This window comes from Colias croceus, chromosome 21, assembly GCF_905220415.1.
Source record: "Colias croceus chromosome 21, ilColCroc2.1".
NCBI classification, from domain to species: domain Eukaryota; kingdom Metazoa; phylum Arthropoda; class Insecta; order Lepidoptera; family Pieridae; genus Colias; species Colias croceus.
Genome location: NC_059557.1, coordinates 2,315,900 through 2,335,285, shown reverse-complemented (window position 1 = coordinate 2,335,285; position 19,386 = coordinate 2,315,900). Strand labels below are relative to the sequence as shown.

General features: G+C 33.6%; 4 protein-coding genes across 5 annotated transcripts; all 4 read right to left on the bottom strand.

Moving 5' to 3' along the window:
• Positions 1-215: 215 nt before the first annotated feature.
• LOC123701394 (galactose mutarotase-like) lies at positions 216-5,768 on the bottom strand. The gene is made up of 6 exons (XM_045648847.1): positions 5,693-5,768; positions 3,402-3,537; positions 2,701-2,916; positions 2,057-2,319; positions 962-1,121; positions 216-641 (listed from the first exon to the last, which is right to left on the bottom strand). The coding sequence occupies exons 2-6, from the start codon at positions 3,528-3,530 to the stop codon at positions 327-329; spliced, it is 1,083 nt and encodes a 360-aa protein (XP_045504803.1). The 5' UTR covers positions 3,531-3,537; positions 5,693-5,768; the 3' UTR covers positions 216-326.
• A 436-nt stretch (positions 5,769-6,204) lies between these two features.
• On the bottom strand, positions 6,205-9,263 carry LOC123701305 (galactose mutarotase-like). 2 transcript variants are annotated; one of them, XM_045648730.1, is made up of 6 exons: positions 9,236-9,263; positions 8,285-8,417; positions 7,778-7,993; positions 7,377-7,639; positions 6,905-7,064; positions 6,205-6,578 (listed from the first exon to the last, which is right to left on the bottom strand). In XM_045648730.1, exons 2-6 carry the CDS (start codon positions 8,411-8,413, stop codon positions 6,288-6,290), a joined length of 1,059 nt encoding a protein of 352 aa, XP_045504686.1. In that variant the 5' UTR covers positions 8,414-8,417; positions 9,236-9,263; the 3' UTR covers positions 6,205-6,287. The 2 variants fall into 2 exon arrangements, with proteins under 2 accessions (XP_045504686.1, XP_045504687.1); XM_045648731.1 differs by having other exon boundaries at positions 8,285-8,414; positions 9,236-9,253.
• Positions 9,264-10,615: 1,352 nt separating this feature from the next.
• On the bottom strand, positions 10,616-13,268 carry LOC123701546 (galactose mutarotase-like). The gene is made up of 7 exons (XM_045649050.1): positions 13,254-13,268; positions 12,670-12,803; positions 12,361-12,576; positions 11,836-12,109; positions 11,455-11,603; positions 10,952-11,252; positions 10,616-10,665 (listed from the first exon to the last, which is right to left on the bottom strand). Exons 2-7 carry the CDS (start codon positions 12,796-12,798, stop codon positions 10,616-10,618), a joined length of 1,119 nt encoding a protein of 372 aa, XP_045505006.1. The 5' UTR covers positions 12,799-12,803; positions 13,254-13,268.
• Positions 13,269-15,694: 2,426 nt separating this feature from the next.
• LOC123701545 (galactose mutarotase-like) lies at positions 15,695-18,334 on the bottom strand. The gene is made up of 5 exons (XM_045649049.1): positions 18,206-18,334; positions 17,618-17,833; positions 17,096-17,358; positions 16,338-16,497; positions 15,695-16,006 (listed from the first exon to the last, which is right to left on the bottom strand). Exons 1-5 carry the CDS (start codon positions 18,332-18,334, stop codon positions 15,695-15,697), a joined length of 1,080 nt encoding a protein of 359 aa, XP_045505005.1.
• Between the last annotated feature and the right edge of the window lie 1,052 nt (positions 18,335-19,386).

Sequence of the window (19,386 nt, the reverse complement as noted above, 5' to 3'; positions counted from 1 at the left end):
AGATCCAATTAATGTGAATGTAAATTAAAATGTAATGAATTAATTTTTAAATAATAAAACATCTATTCAATTTATTGCATTTTTATTGTATCTCCGATTATATATACAATTTCATTTTGTACTCATTAAAAAATTTGTTATTATTGTGATTACATTTTTAATTCAAACGATAGAAAAAATTATTAAAATATAAGTACTACTTATAGTTATACATAAGTTTCAAGATTATTCATAATTAAATAAAAAAATATAAATACAGTTTATCAGTTACGGCTAAAAAGCCATTTTTCCGAACAGTGGAAACAAAATGAACCTATCATTAAAAATCAAACGCTGACAACACGTGGTCCATTGTTTCTTTCCACACCAAAACGGTATACAACTTTATGTTCATACACATCTCCCGGCTTCAACACTCCATCAGGGAAATTATTATGATGTATGGCATCTGGATAATTTTGGGTTTCCAAACAAAATGCTCCATGGCGTCTATATCCGACCCCATCTTTACCAATGAGGGCAGAATCTGATGGATCTGGGAGAGAATTGCCAGTGTATAGTTGGACTCCGGGCTGGTTGCTGTAGAGTTCTAGATATCTTCCTGTGTCTGGATGGTATACTCGGGAGACGAAGGTCAAATCCTGAAAGAGAAGAACTGAAAGCTGGGAAATACTCGTTTGCTATTTCTTTGTATGGAAAAAATAAGTTGACGGTATGATAAACTGGTAAACTTAATTTTCTTTCGGTGTTTGCCTAGTTTAAGTGGTCATTAAATTTATATTTGAAGGGTGAACCTTTTGAAAGGAATAAGTTATTACACAATTTTTATCTCCTCAAGCTGCGTCCTGTATTTTAATTATGATAAGTTTAAAAATCTACGCAAGTAAAAAAAAAATGATATTAAATTATTGACCCAAAAATAATTGAAATCTATTTAAATCATTTTCATTAGCATACAAACCTTTCTCCCAAACGTAGTAACACAGAAGTTATCATCAAACAAATCGTCTGCTTTGCTCATAGCGTCTCCAAGACGAATGGGAATACGTAAGTCAAACGGGGTCCCGCCCACTTTGGTAAAGCGGCCGGTGGGGATAGACTCTGAACTTGTTTCTGTTATCCTGCAATTTACGATTGACTTAATATTGAGTTTTCTTTTTTAACATTTAATTATAATTTCAAGATTTTATTGTTATTTGTTATTTTATTCTACATTTATTTATAATAGATGTTAGAGCGTGGTTGTATTACGTAATTAAATACTGATATAATATTTCTTAGACATCTTTACTCGACCAAAGTCAAGACAAGAATGACTTGCAATTTTTTTTGTAAGGTGTTTCTCAATGTTAGGCAGAAGGGCTTCTACATTTTAACGCGGACGCGGGGGTGAACTGAAGGTTCACCCTGGTAGCGACATGCACAAGGGCGTCCCCCCTTGACGGGGACCACGAACCTCGGCTTGAGCTGTCGCTTGAGTGGAGGAGGCCAGAAGGGCCCTAATCGGACGGGATGACTTGCAACTGCAGACGACCGTTATTTATAGTACGATCAAAACAACTATTCGAGTGGTGTGACAGTGTGAGTCAGCGCAGGTGTTATTTGTGTTGTTTTGATCGTTATTTTGAATACGACATGAAATATTATTATTACTCGATAATTAAATGATTGTTAATACTTTTATCCAATTGGTTATTGTTAAAATAATTAATGAAGTTAATCAATTGATTTACTTTTAAAATATAATTTTATCTTTAAATTAAACGCGCTAACATAGATATATCTATTTAATATTTAAGTATTTGGTTTTGCTGCAAGGTGCGTAGCATGCTAAGGTTCGGTCATTGTTTCGGCTTGCTTACATCCTTGCTTGCAACAACTTTTTTTTCTTCTCAAATATTTGAGAAGAAAAAAAAGTTGTTATACTTTAAAATTTATCGACACTTAAAGAAACGGCTATTTGTTGTTTTGGTTTGTTTTATGTTTATCAAGTGTTTATACATTACCTACTAATAAATTAATTAATGTTCTTTGTATTTCTTCAGCAAATACTTACTTATCAGCATTAATACTGATTACATGATCAAATAAACCGTCTGCACCGGCGTCATGGCCGGCCAGGTTGAAATACGAGTGATTGGTCAGGTTCAACAAGGTCTTCTTATCTGTTATCGACTTAAAGGTAAGATGAAGAGCATCGTCATCTGTCACCTCATAGATGACGTTGGTTATAAGGTTCCCAGGGTAGCCTTCTTCACCGTCCTTGGATAAATAACTGAATGTTACTTTTGTACCATCAACTGATGAAGTCCAGTTTACCTGAAATTATGATTTTTTTAGCATGAAAGTATTAAAGGTACTGCTACTTCTACGAAACGTTTGGTCAAGACAATAGACGAATAATTGACTAACGGTAACATTTCATTCATTGCATTTGTTTACTAAAATATCGTTAGTTCATCACTTCCAGTTATGTCATAGTACCTACGAACTCCCCCTCTCCGGGCTTCATTCGGTAACATTCATATAATCTCGCTAATCTCAGGAACTACTTGTCCGATTTCGGTGAAATTCTTTCGGTGTTAGATAGCCCATTTATCGAGGAAGGCTATAAGGCTATCATCACGCTAAGACCAACAGGAGCAGAGAAATAGTAAAAAATAGTACAGGGCACAGCTAGTTTTCAATAGGAAGCATTACCTTGTCAAATCCGACGATTCCGCCATGCAAGTGATCATTACCAATATTCTTAGCCACTATATACGTTTTGCTATCTATTTGGAACTCAGCACCTCCTATTCTGTTGGCACATCGACCAACTGTAGCCCCCAGGTAGGGGCTATTTCTGGTCACATAGCCATCTAGATTGTCGAAACCTAGGACCACGTCTCTGCTGATACCATCTTTGTCGGGTACCTGGAAATTATTGGAAATTATATATACGCTATGGAACTTTTTAACTATTTCGAATTTTTTTCAAGAAATGAAATCATTTTCGGAATCATAGATTTATCAGCGTACTTATACTTAATTTTTTATCTTTATAATTTCAGAGTTAGTAGTTCAAGAAATCTTAATAATAATTTTCTTGGAGTCGCACATAGATTCAGCTGTACTTGCTTAATTCTCTGCAAAGTGAAAACAAGTGCAAAATCTAAGAATGGTACTTCAATGTTATATTCTCATATCACTGAGTGTTTATTCACCACGTACCTTTTGCCGCATCTAGCTAAATTATAAGTTATTTCAATTAATTAATATATTTTGGGTAAGTATTTTTATTTAATTTGTGTAGCCTTTCTTTCAATTATTATCATTATTTTAATTTATGGCGTCATCGGAAACCCGCGTATTTCAGTGTCGTAAATTTTTCAATATGGTTGCTGAATATATTAACTTACCCGAATAGATTGTATGATGGCTCCATAAGAAATCACAGACACAGAAAACCCTCTATCCGTCCGCCAAGTGAACTTCTTCACTATTTCATTTTTAAATGTACCGAAGTCTTCTTGATTTAGATACACCATTTTCTAGCTGAAATTCCAGGGTAAGTATTTCACGTGTTAACAATAAAATTTGAAACCTAATGAGTTTATTTTTGATGGTAATTTAACAACCTTAATTAGGTAACTGCATCAAAAATATGAAGTAAATTTATAAAATAGCGCGTGTGAATTTTTGACCACAATATTGAAATACCTTACCAGATAATAACATTATGCAAAATAACATTATTATTATATATTGTGGTTTTGTGTGTCGATATCAAGAAAATTACATTTGTGCAATAGGTATCTTCCCGCAATTCCATTTATTCCATTTATCTCGATATCACGATTTATCAAATTCGGCTTAACAGTTTCTGATTATCATCCTACTTATAACACTAGCCGATTCTCTATTAAATTCTATTATACTAATACATTACACTTAAATGAAATAAAGATAATTTCATAAATAACTAGATATTATAGGTGCCTACTTGAATAATCGAGAGCATAGTGTATAACCACTGATTATAAGATAATGCAAAAATATTTATAAATAGGTACCTAGTTAGTTAGTTACTTAAATATGTAATAATATTTATCTTTTTATAAATATTTTTGCGTAGGTAAGTACACACTTTAGAGAGAATATTTTTGTGTAGGTAGGTACATACTTTAGAGAGGAAGTCAAGAAGTATTTTTGGCATATGTGGGTGCATAGGACCTCCTTATTTCTAAAGAGTGATTTTAATTATAACCTTTTCTTTGGGCCAGGTAATGCCGTAAGTTCTGGATAGATTCTGGACCTAAGTACTAACTAGGTAGTTAGGTACTTTTAGAAAAATATTTATATTTTTTTTGCGATTTGTTATTTGACCATCAATATATTGTTAGTCCAGTTTATTGGTATTATTAAGATAAGTATTTTAAATGTGAACAGTGTAACTCGTTAATTTAACAACTTAGTAATCCCACTTTATTACTTATATCGCGAAATACAAACCTAACTCAATTCAAAAAACATTGCCCACTATAAAATCATTGTATCAAAAATGTCATTGATTAGGGGAAACTTGCCTAATTCGTACCACTTAAGGAGAACCTCAAAAATTTTGGAAATGAACAATGATACACAGTTATTTATATTAAGTAATTATAATTTCACTAATGTTCTATTAGTATTTCAACAAAAAATAACATATATCTTATAAACTTCTGAGAAATAAACAATTTTCAAAAACTTAAAAAAAGTACGATTTAAGACCATTCATCTTAAATCGTACTAGTATATTCTTAAATCGTACTTTGAGATCCTATCATTGGTTTACAGTCTTAAAAATCACAATCTTAATAATCTTCTCCTCTTTTTCTTAATTTTAATGTACCTAGATTAATTCTTATTAATACAGCGGATGGTCTTTACCAAATCCTGACAGTCATCGCAGTAATAACATTTTGTTTTTTTAGTTGTCCCTGCACATAGCTCATGTAGGTAATTGTGAAGTATGGGTAGGTACCCATACTTCACAATTACCGCATTTAATCATGTTTTCTTTAACGTCTTCTTGACATATTTTGCAATACCAACTGTCATTTTCATCTTGTTCTTGTTTCTTTTTCTTGTTTCCTTTTTGAGGTGTTTTCGTTCGTTCGTACAGGTACGTTTTAAGAAGTTGCTGCGAGTACGAAATAGGCACAAGTATCAAAAGAATTTCAAATTTGCCGCAAAAAAAACTGTCAACGAACAAGCCGGCTTTACTATGTGAAATATATTCACAAATATACGCATAAATATAAAATAAACAGTTAAACAACTTATGAACGGTATACTTGGAAGACAGTTCTTGTGAAGTGTGCGAAAAAATTACTCAAAAAGTACGAAAAAACTTACTTGATAAATATTTTAGTCGGGAGCAACGTAACAGGTATTTATTTGTCACATGGCAATATGGCCGACTATTATTGACATTTTATGCCACCAGAGGCGCTGGTAACTATTACCCAAGCCGAGATATAGACGAGGTACGATTTAAGCGCAGGTACGAATTATGCAAGTTTACCCTATAAACGCCGGTATCATTTAACTCCGAATACTTATACAAAATTATAACGCCTTACAATTTAAGCCTATCACGATACTAAAAACTGCTGCTTTCTTTTTTCATGTATTTAGGTATATGGTAAATATTCTACACACTTACCTAAATATAAAACCTACACCTACACTTGCTATTTGTGAACTGATACGAAAAAAGGATGTCATTTTAAACAATTGACAATATATGAACTGAAGTTAGCTGCACTCTCCTATCTTCGCGGCGTGTTCAATTGTTCAGTTTTCATTCTATTGCGATGATTCATCACTTTCTTACATTACTATGTATTACAATTTAGTTAATTATATAGAACTGTTATTTACAAAGAGTACATTGTCATGAAGAATTGTAATATTTATAAGTCTTAGTTAAGTTAGCTGGCTAATATTGTTCACATAAGAAGTAAGTAGTTTAAATTTAACAGCTGTTATAGTTAGGCAGGCAAACTGGTTTTACCGACCGGTAAACTAACATTAATTATTATTAAGATTTGTGAAATTATATAACATTTTACTCACACATCTTACAAATTTGAAGCGACTGCTCTATTTTTTTAATTTTGTAAGCTAAAGCCACCAAAGTAAAAAATATTGAATTAAGACAAATAAAAAAAAATATAGTTGCTTTCATACAATACATTTATTAACCAAACACATAGCAGTACAAACAGATACTTGTCTTATATCACATAATTAAAATATTATTCCCTCATACCACCAAAATTGTACATCACCCTATGATCATAAACTTCCCCTGGCTTCAACACCACAGACGGGAAGTGGGGGTGATTAATAGCATCAGGGTACACTTGGGTCTCGAGGCAGAAAGCTGCGTTTCGTCGATACTCCACCCCCTGCTTGCCGATGATGGCCTGGTCTCCAGGGGCTGGTAAGAAGTAGCCAGTGTAGACCTGAACACCAGGCTGGTTGCTGTATACTTCCAGGGTTCTACCTGATGCAGGGTGCTCTACTTTTGCTACGAAGTTGAGGCCCTGAAAAATATCGTGTACTTATATTGTCTGTTGTGCTACAAAGAGGTTAATTAGTCGATAACGCTATTACCTAAACATTGTTCGACTTTCAATAATTGTTAGGAATCAGAACTTTGTTTAGCCGTAGTTAAAAAAATGATAACTTGAATAAACTAACCATTTTCGATTTACTTAACAAAATTTATGCTGAACTGAACCGATTGAAGCTTGCCATTCCTTAAATTGAGGTACATATACCTAAATATTTTACGAATTCATAAATTCACAGTGTAATTTTAATTATAAAGTACTTATGTATAATAAATAAATAAATACTTAAATCTTACCTCCATGCCACTATCAGATACACAGAAATTATGATCGAATAATTTCTCATGTTTGCTGATAATATCTCCAAGTCGGACTGGAACACGTAAATCAAAGGGAGTTCCTCCAACTTTAAGAAGACGCCCGGTTGGTATGTTTACTGCGTTGCTCTCTGTTATCCTAGGAAAATGCAATAAATAAAAATTACGTTTAATTAATGAAGGAGAATCGAAGTGATTTGTTTCATAAGAAGCAAGTACTAAATAATGTACACAAATTATAGACATTATCATTAAAAGTTGTAAACCTAGTTCGTCAAATTACCAAATAGTTTTAAAACATTTACAATGAGCTTTAAATTGTGCCAAAATCCTTAAACATCTATGAAATAATCTAGAAACATACGTCTACCTATAGTTAATAGACAGTTCTACAGAGCGAGCAGCCTCGCGAAGCAATTGTTACGCGAAGCAGCAATATTAAAAAACTTACTTATCAGCGTTAACAGTAATCACGTGGTCAAACAACCCTTGCGAGCCGGACTCATGACCAGCCAAGTTAAAATAGGAATGGTTAGTCATATTGACGATCGTCTTCTTGTCAGTAGTAGCCTTGAAGTCGATGTATAAGCAGTCATCATCCTTCACTTCGTATGTCACGTTGACTAGCAATTCTCCAGGATATCCCTCCTCGCCATCTTTTGATAAGTAGCTGAAGACAACCTTAGTGCCGTCTACAACGGATTGCCAGTTTACCTGTAAAAAAAATATAGAAAAACGGTGTAAAAATATTTGCGCTATCGAAATGGGTAAAATTGCGTGTTTCATTTTCTTCGCTTAGAAGTCAAATATTTATGTCATATAAAAAAAGAAGAAACTTCATATGTTACCTACCTTATTGAAACCAATAATCCCTCCATGCAAGTGATTGTCTCCGTTATTCTTGGCCAGTTGATAAGTAACTCCATCCAACTGGAAGGTTCCACCGCGGATTCTATTAGCGCACCTCCCGATGGTAGAGCCGAAGAACCGAGCGTTCTTGGTCACGTAGTCTTCGAATGTATCATATCCTAGGACTACGTCTTTTATTTCACCATTTTGGTCTGGGACCTGTAAAATTATGAAATTATGTTTTACTGAAAACTAACCTAATACAACGTTGGTAACTCAGGTATACTTATAAATACAAATGTACTGGGTTCAATTCTCGGTGAAGACTAAAATGGTCTAACATCACACAAAAGGCTGATATCCTATTTGGCCGCAAAGAAAAGCGATCAATGAAGCAAATGTATTTTGCAGTTACCTCATACTTCACCAGAGTACAAGGCTTTACTTATACCAATTTAATTCATGATGTATATTATGCGATGAAATAATCAAATTCTTAAAAAAACTTACCTTAATAGATTGTACAATAGCTCCATAAGATATGACAGACACGGAAAATCCACTGCTGGTTTGCCAAGTAAACTTCTTCACTGGCTCCTCATTGAAACTTCCGAAGTGTTGTTCAGTTAAGTGCACCATGCTTCTGAAAATATTCCATAAAAACTGATTAAACAAGTACTTAATTATAAAAAAATATTTTTGTATTTATTGTTGTTTAATCAGTAGTTAAGGTAAAGTTCAAAAAGCCAAAGTTCGCTTACTCCAATTGTTCAAAAAGCCAAAGTTCGCTTACTCCTTACTCAAATCCTTGCCTACTCTAATTACTAATATACAACTTTTTCAATAGATAAATGTAAAATTAAATAATTAAATATGCTTCCGACTACCTTTTAGTGCCAATAAAAATATAAGCCTTGTGTTGGAGTTAGAGAATTATATAGCAACACAATTTAGAAAACGAGACTATCATATTAATTATTATGGTCAAATTGATGATAATGGTGACCTTAAGAAATAAAGGAATTTACATGGTTCATACTTCATTGTTACATAATACAAAAGATATTGTTTTCAAGCCAATAAATAAGTTTAAGAAATGAACTAATTAATAATGACCATCGTTTCTCTTTCATTGTTTCAGTAGCATAATTGATAATAGTTTTACGTCTTCACAAGGAAAAATTACATGCTTACAGGACAGGTACTACTTAAGCGTCTTCATATCGGTTATTTCAACTATACCTAATTTCTTAAAAGACACGTACGTCTATTTTCATTTTAGCGTAAGATTCATGAACTTATTTTTACATTTTTATCTTTTGAGGATAAAGTAGAACTGTGGAAGAAGTAGATTCGAATTCCGTCTCATAATTTTTTCTTAGTTAATAACTTATTAAAGGAAATAATTGATCACATAAAGCCGAATCTTAAATAAAATAAAATTATCAAATAGGTACTTACAATATATAAAGCGGCCGGTATACGATAAAGTCATGTGTTAACTAATCGTTTATCTTTGTTTTGTTTGTATCCATTATCATTATGTAATAAAATTATAAACATCTTATATTCCTCAATATATAATGACTATAAAATAGCACGTACGCCAATTTTTCGTTTGAGCAGATTCAAAATGATAGTTGCAAGCAATTGTTTCATAGTTAAATAAATTCAAGTTTAGGTAGTCCTACACATCTATTTTATAAAATGGCAAGATTGTTCGTTTGGTAATCTATGAGAAAAATATAAGAGTTTGTTTGTTTGAACGCGCTAATATCGGAAATATATAAGAGTTTGTTTGTTTGAACGCGCTAATATCGGGAACTAATGCTCCGATTTGAATCACACTAAGACCGACAGGAGCGGAGCCACGCGGGTGAAACCGCGGAGCGCAGCTAGTATTCGATAAAAATGGCCTATTCCCTACAGGCTACTGCAATCATATCAAACATAATAATAATATGTAAGGGTCAGAAACTCTACAAAACAGATTTTTTTTATATTTCTTGGTAGAAATAATGGGACTATGAAGCTTATTTTAGAAGCTACTGTATGGATTTGAAATATTTAAGGATTGGACAGAACATTTATAGACGGGGCCTGTCAACTATTTTAAATAATGCCATATGACCAATAATCTTAAGATCTAGACATAAGGCAAGATCTAAAAACATATAATAATAATAATACTTCAAAACCATTGCATTCGGTTCGTGTACGGTCTCCGTAAATACGACCATGTCTCTCACTTTCGTAAGAAGCTCAAGTGGCTCCCAATCCGCCTTCGCCGGAATGTTCATTACCTACTTCTTTTGTATCGAATCCTTTTCAATCCCAAATCTCCTTCTTACCTAAAAGACCAGTTCCAATTCCTGCACTGTGATAACTATTCTCTCCGATCTGTGGACAGGTTAGTGCTATCTATCCCTTCGCACCGCACACATTTCTATGGTGGCTCCTTTTCTGTTACTGCCGCCGGTTTATGGAACTCCCTGCCCGTTAGCATCCGAAAAGCTCAAATATTGTCTAGCTTTGCCAAAAAAGTCCGAAGCCATTACCATAACTTAAATTAGTATTTTGCTTTATTTTTTATTGTTATGGTTTTCTTCTTCCTCTTGGTTTTAAGGTATTGTATGAATAATGTATGTATTTTTTATATAGTGTTATTTAGTTTTATATTTTATTTTTTATATGTATTATAAATATTGTATGTATTTTGTGCATATGAGTATGTATATGGATTAGTAACATGTATGCATATATAAGTGTATGTATTTATTATTTATGTAGTTGTGTACTTCTGACCTACCTCCTCCTTTATTACTTCACACAGTGGGTTGCCTAGAAGAGATCACTCTTTAGTGATAAGGCCGCCCTCTGTGCTAGTTTAGCTATAAGTTTTAGTTTTATGTTATTTGTATAACTAGCATAGTTAGTAAAGTGTCATAAATAAATAAATAATACACACAGAAACTTTTCTGTTTTCCTTGGCAATATGTTTTGCAGTAGAGAGTAGTCTTGCTGGTTTTATATACCTATTATTCTGCTTATTACGCATGAGTTTTTTCAATCGAAAATAAATAAAACACAATCATACAACAAACATATTATTTATTAACATTTACAGAATCAACCCATAACCTTCACCCCATTACCATGACCATTACCATTACTTACCGTTTCCATTCCCATTCCTAACCACTCCAAATTTGTACTCCGTTTTATGCGTATAAACTTCCCCTGGCTTCAGGACTATTGAAGGAAAGTTTGGATGATGTATAGCATCGATATATTTCTGGGTTTCGAGGCATAGGCCGCTGTGACGACGGTAACCGACACCCTCTTTACCAGGAATGGATGGAAGGTCATCAGAGGGCATGAAGTTGCCCGTGTAGAAATTGATTCCGGGCTGGTCACTGTACACCTCCATGAAGCGGCCTGATGATGGGTGCACCACGCGGGATACGAAATTCATGCCCTGTTATCCAATTGCACACAAGACAGTAAATTAATTATATGATTGCAAAATCATGATATAATTTTATGTGTATAAATTGAACCTGCAGGCGTAAAATAGAGCTCTTAGACCAATTCAATATCGAATTAATAAACCTTTATTTATTATTACAGATTACTCCTTCTTTAATAAAGCTCTTATAAACACCGGCACCGTGCCTTACCTTATTGCCATTTGTAGCAACACAGAAGTTGTGGTGGAATAATAATTTCGAGAACTCTATAAATTCGCCCAAACGCTTTGGCGTATACAGATCCAATGGTGTTCCTGCTATTTTGATTAGTTTGCCTGTAGGAATCCAATCCGATCTGGCTTCTAACATTCTGTAAAGGTAAAGGGAATTTTAGTCTACGCTTTATTATAAATATGTATCTATTACATTGATTCAATTGTGAGATAGATTGAAATATGAAATGCTCATCACTTATTTTCTTGTAAAGAATTTCGATCAATGGAACCGATACCTACTGATGATAAGATACTTTTACAACAATTAAGGGACGGGATTTCATTTTAAATTCAATTAACATTTATCAGAGTTTACTCAATACATACTTATCAGCATTAATATTAATAACATGGTTGTATAATTCTTCAGCTCCAGTCTCATGACCAGCCAGGTTGAAGTAAGAATGATTAGTCAGATTAACAATAGTTTTCTTATCTGTAACTCCTTTATACTCTATGGACCACGTATCATCATCTTTAACTTCGTAGATAATGTTGATGAGAATGTTTCCTGGATAACCTTCTTCACCATCTTTTGATACTCTGCTGAAAATTACTTTGGTACCATCCACCGTGGCATTCCAGTTTACCTGCCATCATGATTATGTTAAGGTATGTTAATATTAAGAAATACCAACTTATTTGCTAAGTATGTAGTTAGTACATTATTATCAAGATTAAAAAAAAGTCAAATGAATGATTATAAAGTTTTTTATAAGTGTGCTTTTATAATTCAGTTTTTAACATAGCAAAAATTAAACAAAAATGTAATTGTAAACTGAACTGAAATCCTGAATATTTCATTTTTATAGAAAACAAAGCAAAGGACCAACTATAGAACCTTGTCGAACCCTAAATGGCCGCCATGTAAATGATGTGGACTGCGATTTTTGCTCAGGTTATATTGAACTCCATCTAGTTGGAATGATCCCTCAGCAATCCTGTTGGCGACTCTACCAACAACACAACCATAGTTCTCTGTGTTACGATCTATGTAGCTTTGGAGATCATCAAATCCTAGTACAATATCACTTAAATTTCCATCCTTGTCTGGTACCTGGAAAAAAAAATATTTTACATAATGCATAACGTCTTCAAGATATTATTCGATCTTTATACGGACAAATTTTGTATATTAACTATTAATTACATGAATATTTTGTACAATAGCGCCAAAAGAGAGAGCGGTAAGTGAAAATCCACTCTCGGTCCTCCACGTGAACTTTTTCACTGTTTCCCCATTCCACGTTCCAAATTCTTGTTCTGTTAGGTACACCATTATTTCTGAAAAATATTTTGATTGTTTGGTTTAGCATCATTCTGACTTATGAGTAAAAAAAAAAAATAATTTGTAATGTAAGTTGTAATGCATGTCGATGTTTTTTTAAGATCATTTTTTTCTGTTCTTCGGTATAAGAAGAACAGAAAAAAAAATATTAATTAATGAGTTAATTATTTTTAGCTTCTAGTGTTATAACTGAAATAAGTTTAATATATAATCATTTTAACAATCACTTAATAACGAAAATTTAAATGCACAGGTAAATTGTTATACAGTAATAGGTATTACATAGGTACAAGTAGATGCATATCATATTTGAGCTAAGTTCATGTTTAAATTATCCAAAATTAAACAGTTCACTCAAAGTAAGAAAACGATGAAATAAATTAACTTTAGCGTTAGTTACTAAATAAAACAGTTAAAACCCGAAAGAAAAACATACAATTACTTACTTACAACACGACCTATCACCAGCTTCTTGACAAATCACTATGGGTCATGGGAGATATCAGGCAGATGTCATAAAATATATCTTGATATTATGTAAACACTTTTGTATATAATATAGATAATATTTATCGTATTCGGTCATTTCCATAAAATATTACTGATTTTTTGAACGCATCTTGTGTTAAAAAAATAAAGATTGTATTCAATTTGTATCAAACCTTTTGCTGTTAAATGCCTTCAAGAATTACCGAGATTTTGGTATATACCTATATATTTTGATATACCATATACTCAGATTTTTTTTTAATATTAAAAGATCACAGCAATAATTTAAAAAATCGTAGTTACTTAGATACTGTAAAATTATGATCTTTCCATAAACGCATCAGGTATATCAGCAGTAAACAGGTAATACATAAAAACAGGAAATAAGACAACATTAAAGATTTTAAATTACTCAGCAATGATTTCCATGAAGCAACGCTTATTTTCAATCTTGCTTTTAATTTATAAGCATTATTCGCTACATTATTTTAATGTTGAATTCCCTAGTGCTTTACGTCGAAAGTCCGCCCTTGAAATTAATCGTAAAGATATATAAAAACACTATAATATTACCCTAAATAACAAATTAACTATAAATAATTTATAAAGAATAGAATAAATTCGATCACGATGCGGGATTCGAACCCGCATCCTTTCACGCCAATCATGAGACGCCTTTTTTTTTTTTTTTTTTTTTTTTTAGTGGAGAATGCATTTAAGCATACCCAGGGCACTCGGGGAAAGAGCCCTGGGTTATGTCGGACTCACCCTGCTGAGTGCAGGGACCTACCGACTAAACTCCACTGTGTTCCGCCGTGCCGCTTTATAGACGGGGCCGCGGGTATTCGGTAGAACCGCGTCCGCAGAGATCATGCGACGCCTGACCAATTCAGCCACCCGTAATTTTTTTTATTCAATGCCATAAAACCAAAAATATAAAATTCAACAAATTAGCTATAAAAAATTAGTATCTTGTTGTTATAATTCAAAACGACCTACCAATTATCACAGCCTTGACATTGGACATGTTATCAAAAGTTAAATTGACCACATAATGTAATTATTATCTATCAATGTGGTCCAATAAATTTTTGGGAACATGAGATATGGGTTTTTATAACTAATAAAATTCGTACATAAAAATATTATAACTATTATAGTTATTATGGTAATACTAGCTTTCTGTCTGAGACTTTGCTGGCGCTTTGCATTCAAAATCATACAGCGGACCAACAATGAAATTGTAACCGTTTCGAATTTAAATTGATTTAATAATTAGTATAATTATTAAGGTCGTCGTCGTCGTCGTTTCAGCCGTGGGACGTCCACTGCTGGACAAAGGCCTCCCTCAGGGTTTTCCACCACGACCGGTCACCGGCGGCCTGCATCCAGCGGCTCCCTGCCACTCGGACCAGGTCGTCTGTCCATCTTGTGGGTGGTCGTCCCACGCTTCGTCGCCCAGTACGTGGTCTCCATTCGAGAACCTTTCTGCCCCAACGGCCATCGGTTCTGCGGGCTATGTGCCCAGCCCATTGCCACTTCAGCGTGCTAATCCGGCGAGCTATGTCGGTGACACCGGTTCTCCTACGGATCTCCTCATTTCTGATTCGATCACGTAGGGAAACTCCGAGCATAGCCCTTTCCATAGCACGTTGAGCGACGCTGAGCTTGTGCACAAGGCCCTGGGTTAGAGACCACGTTTCTGTACCGTATGTCATCACTGGCAACACACATTGCTCGAAGACTTTTGTCTTCAGGCACTGAGGGATTTTGGATGAAAAGATGTTATGTAACTTCCCGAACGCTGCCCATCCGAGTCGGATTCGACGATTGACCTCTTTCCCGAAGTTGGACCTGCCTAATTGGACGGTTTGTCCTAGGTAGACATATTCGTCAACAACTTCGAGAGTAGAGTTTCCAACAGAGACTGGAGAGGGCACAACATGGACATTCGACATGATTTTCGTCTTGTCCATGTTCATGCTAAGGCCCACTTGTTGTGAAACTCTGTAGAGGTCATCGAGCATTGCATTAAGGTCTTCCAGGGATTCTGCCATGACTACGATATTATTAAGGTAATAATACCTAATACGTAATATGTGTCTTATACACTTATAGGTTCACAGGGAAACGTTTGAGAAAAACTATGTCAAAATTTTTATTTTTTCCCTTAAGATTTTTAACAACGTCTATTTCAAAAAAATACAAATTAATATAATAATTGAAAAAAATAATCATAACTGTCTTTGGCATATACATGAAGAAATTAAGCCGAGCAGAGTATTCAATAAAAAATAATCCCATTCAATAAAAAATAAAACACACATCTTTAATTTTTATCTTAACAATATTTTATTTTACGCCGCTTTATTTATTTCATCTTTAACAATATTTTATTTTACGCCGGCGCAACAACTCCATTTTGTTTTACAACACCGAATCTGTACTCCGTCTTCTGTTTATAAATGTCGCCAGGTTTCAAAATAACAGTAGGGAAGGAAGGATGATGTACAGCATCTATGTAATTCTGTGTTTCTATACACGTTCCTGCGTGACGGCGGTAACTAGCGCCATCTTTTCCGACAATCCCAGCTTCTTCTTTAGTGGGGAAATAATTCGCATTGTAAAAGAGAATACTGGGCTGATCGCTGTAGACGTCCATGAAGCGGCCTGATGGTGGGTGGTAGACGCGGGAAAGGAAGTTTAGACCCTGGAATTATTTAAGTTATTTTAATTTTTTAATCTTGCAAAACTGGAAACAATAGGTAACATTGGAGAAGCTATTTTATTGGAAAACAAGAAGAAATAAAAATGTTACCTGGTGGTTATAATGATAGCTTTTAGAGTTTCAATATATAGTATAATTATCTGATATGAATAAATTGTATTAGACAGTATTCCTACACAGTACCTATAGTTTCCATTTTATAATTGGACTAATCAACAAGGTGGGCAAGATGTACCAAACATTTTTTTTTTTTTTTTTTTAAAAAAGAACGAGACGTATTTTTATCTAACATAATATATTATTAATTAAGTACCTTGTTACCATTCTTCGTCACACACAAATTGTGGTGGAAAAGATTCTGGGAATTTTCTATAATATCTCCGAGGCGTTTGGGACTTCTAAGGTCAAATGGAGTTCCTCCGACGGGCAGGAGTCGGCCAGTTGGCACCCAGTCGGATCTTACTTCTACCACTCTGCAGACAAAATTAATTTTATTATACTGATTTTATTAAACCTTTATAACAAACGACTGGTTTTATAAAAGAAAGAAAATTTGAGTAACTATTATTCGATAAAAAGTAAACACAGGTACTATACTACAATATATCATACTCAAATTTCTAGAATCATTAGTTTAGCATACTTCGAATTCTTCAATTATAACCACATAGAGGAAAAGTTTACAATATCTACACGTTGAGAAAATCTACATACTGTAGGTTGTTGAGCTTAAGCATTTACACCAGACCCGATCACGATCACACCACAGCAGACAGCATTGAAAACCTTATTATAAGTTTCCAATTCCTACTAATATTATAAATATGCGAAAGTATGTGAGGATGGAGACGTGTGCCGTGTGTGTGTTTGTTGGTTAGGTACTCTTTCACGCAAATACTACTGAACCGATTACAATGAAATATAGCACACATATAGAGGGTAACTTTTTTTAACACATATGATAGGTTTTATCCCGGAAATCCTACGGGAACGAGAACTATGCGGGTTTTTCTTTGAAAACACGGGCGAAGCCGCGAGTGTAAAGCTAATAGTTTCATAAATTAAACTTACTTATCACAATTCATAGTAACCAGATGGTTATATAGGCCTTCAGCTCCACTCTCGTGTCCCGCCAAATTAAAGTATGAATGGTTTGTCATATTGATGATGGTCTTCTTAGTGGAGCTGGCGGTATACTCTATGTACCAAGTGTCATCATCCTTCACTTCATATGTGATGTTCACCATCAGGTCCCCAGGGTAGCCTTCTTCACCATCTTTTGAGAGCCTACTGAATACCACACGGGTGCCGTCTACGGTGGAACTCCAGTTAACCTAATTTTATTGTGAATAATAGATAAAAATATTGAGTAAGGCAATTTAAGTAGCTTATTACACACGTACACTGTAATTAAATCAAATTATACGAAAAATAAAATTACTTTTGCTTTAGTATCTTTTTTAACTCTAATTTCTACCTTTTATTAAAATTAGAGTGCACCAGTTTTAGTGAAATTCATTCTTTCCAACTTGGAAAGCTTTTTCTAGTTATTTTTTTTTTCGACAAACTTCTACAACGATTTAAAAACTTCACCTTATCAAAAGCCAAATTCCCGCCATGCACATGATGTCCGTCCTTATTTTTCGTAAGACGATGAGTGACCCCATCAATCTGTATGGTTCCCTCCGCGACCCTATTGGTGCATCTCCCGATGACTCCACCGAAATTCTTTATGTTCCTCTCTACGTAACTCTTGAGGTCATTGAAGCCAAGGACTACGTCGTTAATATTGCCGTCTTTGTCGGGCACCTGGTGAAATATAATTTATAATTATATAATAATCATTTATTAATAAGTAGGTAGGTACCTACATACCTACTTACCTATGGTTAGGTGCAAACACTATATTTTTATGTATGTTTGTCACAGAACTCGTAACCTCGTAAACGCCTTGACCGATTTTGATGATTTTTGGGTGTCAGCTGGATTTTAGAATGGTTTAGATTTATAATTCCAATACGAACGAAGCAGAATACACAGATTAGAAGAGATAGCTACTTTCTTAATAATAAAAAAAACAATGTAAGTATGCACTAAATAGTTAATTCCCAAAATTTGAATCATATCCTTAATAATTAATTATTCAACCCATAATGTAGTATGCATAAGGTTTATTGTTACCTGAAGGCTCTGGACAATGGCGCCAAAAGATATGGCACTTAGTGAAAACCCGCTGTCAGTTCTCCAAGTATACTTCTTCACGACTTCATCATTTATTGTCCCGAACTCTTGCTCCGTTAAATACACCATGTTGTTACTAAATCAATTATTAAAAGTGTGACATTATGAACATTTGAAATGGTGCCATTTCACTTTATCGTAGAAAAGTAACGTAGGAAATAAAATAGTTTTTGTAAAGATATTTATTATATATTGTAATATAAGTAAGTATTTGTCTTATTAAGATTATATTCGACTTGTATTAAAAGTAAAGAAAAATATTATAAAAAAAACCATCTACATTTACATAGACTTATAATACAATATTGATTAACTTCATAATATAAATTATTTTATTTTTTCATACAGTAATATCAATAAAATTGATACGGTACTTACATAACACAACCACGTCAAGCGCAAATCAGGCACTTAATTCACAAACAATTATTATGGTCAAAATATCAAGTTATCTGTTATCCAAAGTATCAACTATCGTTATATTATTTTGTAAACAACACCTCCATGGTTTTGTCGTAAAAAATCGAGATATTGAATACGTTTGTTAAACATTTATTAAAACAAATAAGCATGAATTGCTAAAGCACGTTACATGTATAACCGATTTAAAAAAAAAGAGTCATTAATTGACAATATTTTATTATATTTTACTTTTCAAATGCGAACACTTATTTCGTATTTAACGTGGTCAAGGAATTATGTGCCAAATTATATAATTTAATTATATAGGTAGGATTATTCCGTTTAGTGTATTTACACATTAATTATAGTGCGTAAATATTTATCAAATATAATAGGTAGGTACATCAAAATATCAAAACTAGTTGCGCCGCGCCGTTCCAACCGGCATAAAGATTGACAGGCAAAATGGCAAGCACTGTAGCTTATAAGTTACTGTTACAAGCTCTGTTACATCACTGCAAAGTATCATCAAAATCTGTTCAGTACTTTTCGATACGATTATAAGAAGTAGGATGTATGCATATTGGTCAATTGCATATCTTGCAAAGTATGTCACTGATCCTCCACACACCACACACACTAAATAAATAAAACAATTTCGTTGAATAAACATTTATTACAAAAGGTATAAAAATACAAAGGCACAATTTTTACAAACC

What these genes read in the sequence shown, in the direction of transcription:
- LOC123701394 (XM_045648847.1), bottom strand. Translation starts at nt 3,530, where the DNA reads ATGGTGTATCTAAATCAAGAAGACTTCGGTACATTTAAAAATGAAATA. An exon ending in CCATCATACAATCTATTCGG is followed by an intron (nt 2,917 to 3,401) that starts GTAAGTTAATAT and finishes AATAATTTCCAG; the next exon opens with GTACCCGACAAAGATGGTAT. An exon ending in ATCAGTATTAATGCTGATAA is followed by an intron (nt 1,122 to 2,056) that starts GTAAGTATTTGC and finishes CGTAAATTGCAG; the next exon opens with GATAACAGAAACAAGTTCAG.
- LOC123701305 (XM_045648730.1), bottom strand. Translation starts at nt 8,413, where the DNA reads ATGGTGCACTTAACTGAACAACACTTCGGAAGTTTCAATGAGGAGCCA. An exon ending in GGATTATTGGTTTCAATAAG is followed by an intron (nt 7,640 to 7,777) that starts GTAGGTAACATA and finishes TTTTTTTTACAG; the next exon opens with GTAAACTGGCAATCCGTTGT. An exon ending in TATCTGATAGTGGCATGGAG is followed by an intron (nt 6,579 to 6,904) that starts GTAAGATTTAAG and finishes GATATTTTTCAG; the next exon opens with GGCCTCAACTTCGTAGCAAA.
- LOC123701546 (XM_045649050.1), bottom strand. Translation starts at nt 12,798, where the DNA reads ATGGTGTACCTAACAGAACAAGAATTTGGAACGTGGAATGGGGAAACA. An exon ending in CTATTGTACAAAATATTCAT is followed by an intron (nt 12,577 to 12,669) that starts GTAATTAATAGT and finishes TTTTTTTTCCAG; the next exon opens with GTACCAGACAAGGATGGAAA. An exon ending in TGCTGATAAGTATGTATTGA is followed by an intron (nt 11,604 to 11,835) that starts GTAAACTCTGAT and finishes GAATGTTAGAAG; the next exon opens with CCAGATCGGATTGGATTCCT.
- LOC123701545 (XM_045649049.1), bottom strand. Translation starts at nt 18,334, where the DNA reads ATGGTGTATTTAACGGAGCAAGAGTTCGGGACAATAAATGATGAAGTC. An exon ending in CCATTGTCCAGAGCCTTCAG is followed by an intron (nt 17,834 to 18,205) that starts GTAACAATAAAC and finishes ATATTTCACCAG; the next exon opens with GTGCCCGACAAAGACGGCAA. An exon ending in TGACGAAGAATGGTAACAAG is followed by an intron (nt 16,007 to 16,337) that starts GTACTTAATTAA and finishes AAATAATTCCAG; the next exon opens with GGTCTAAACTTCCTTTCCCG.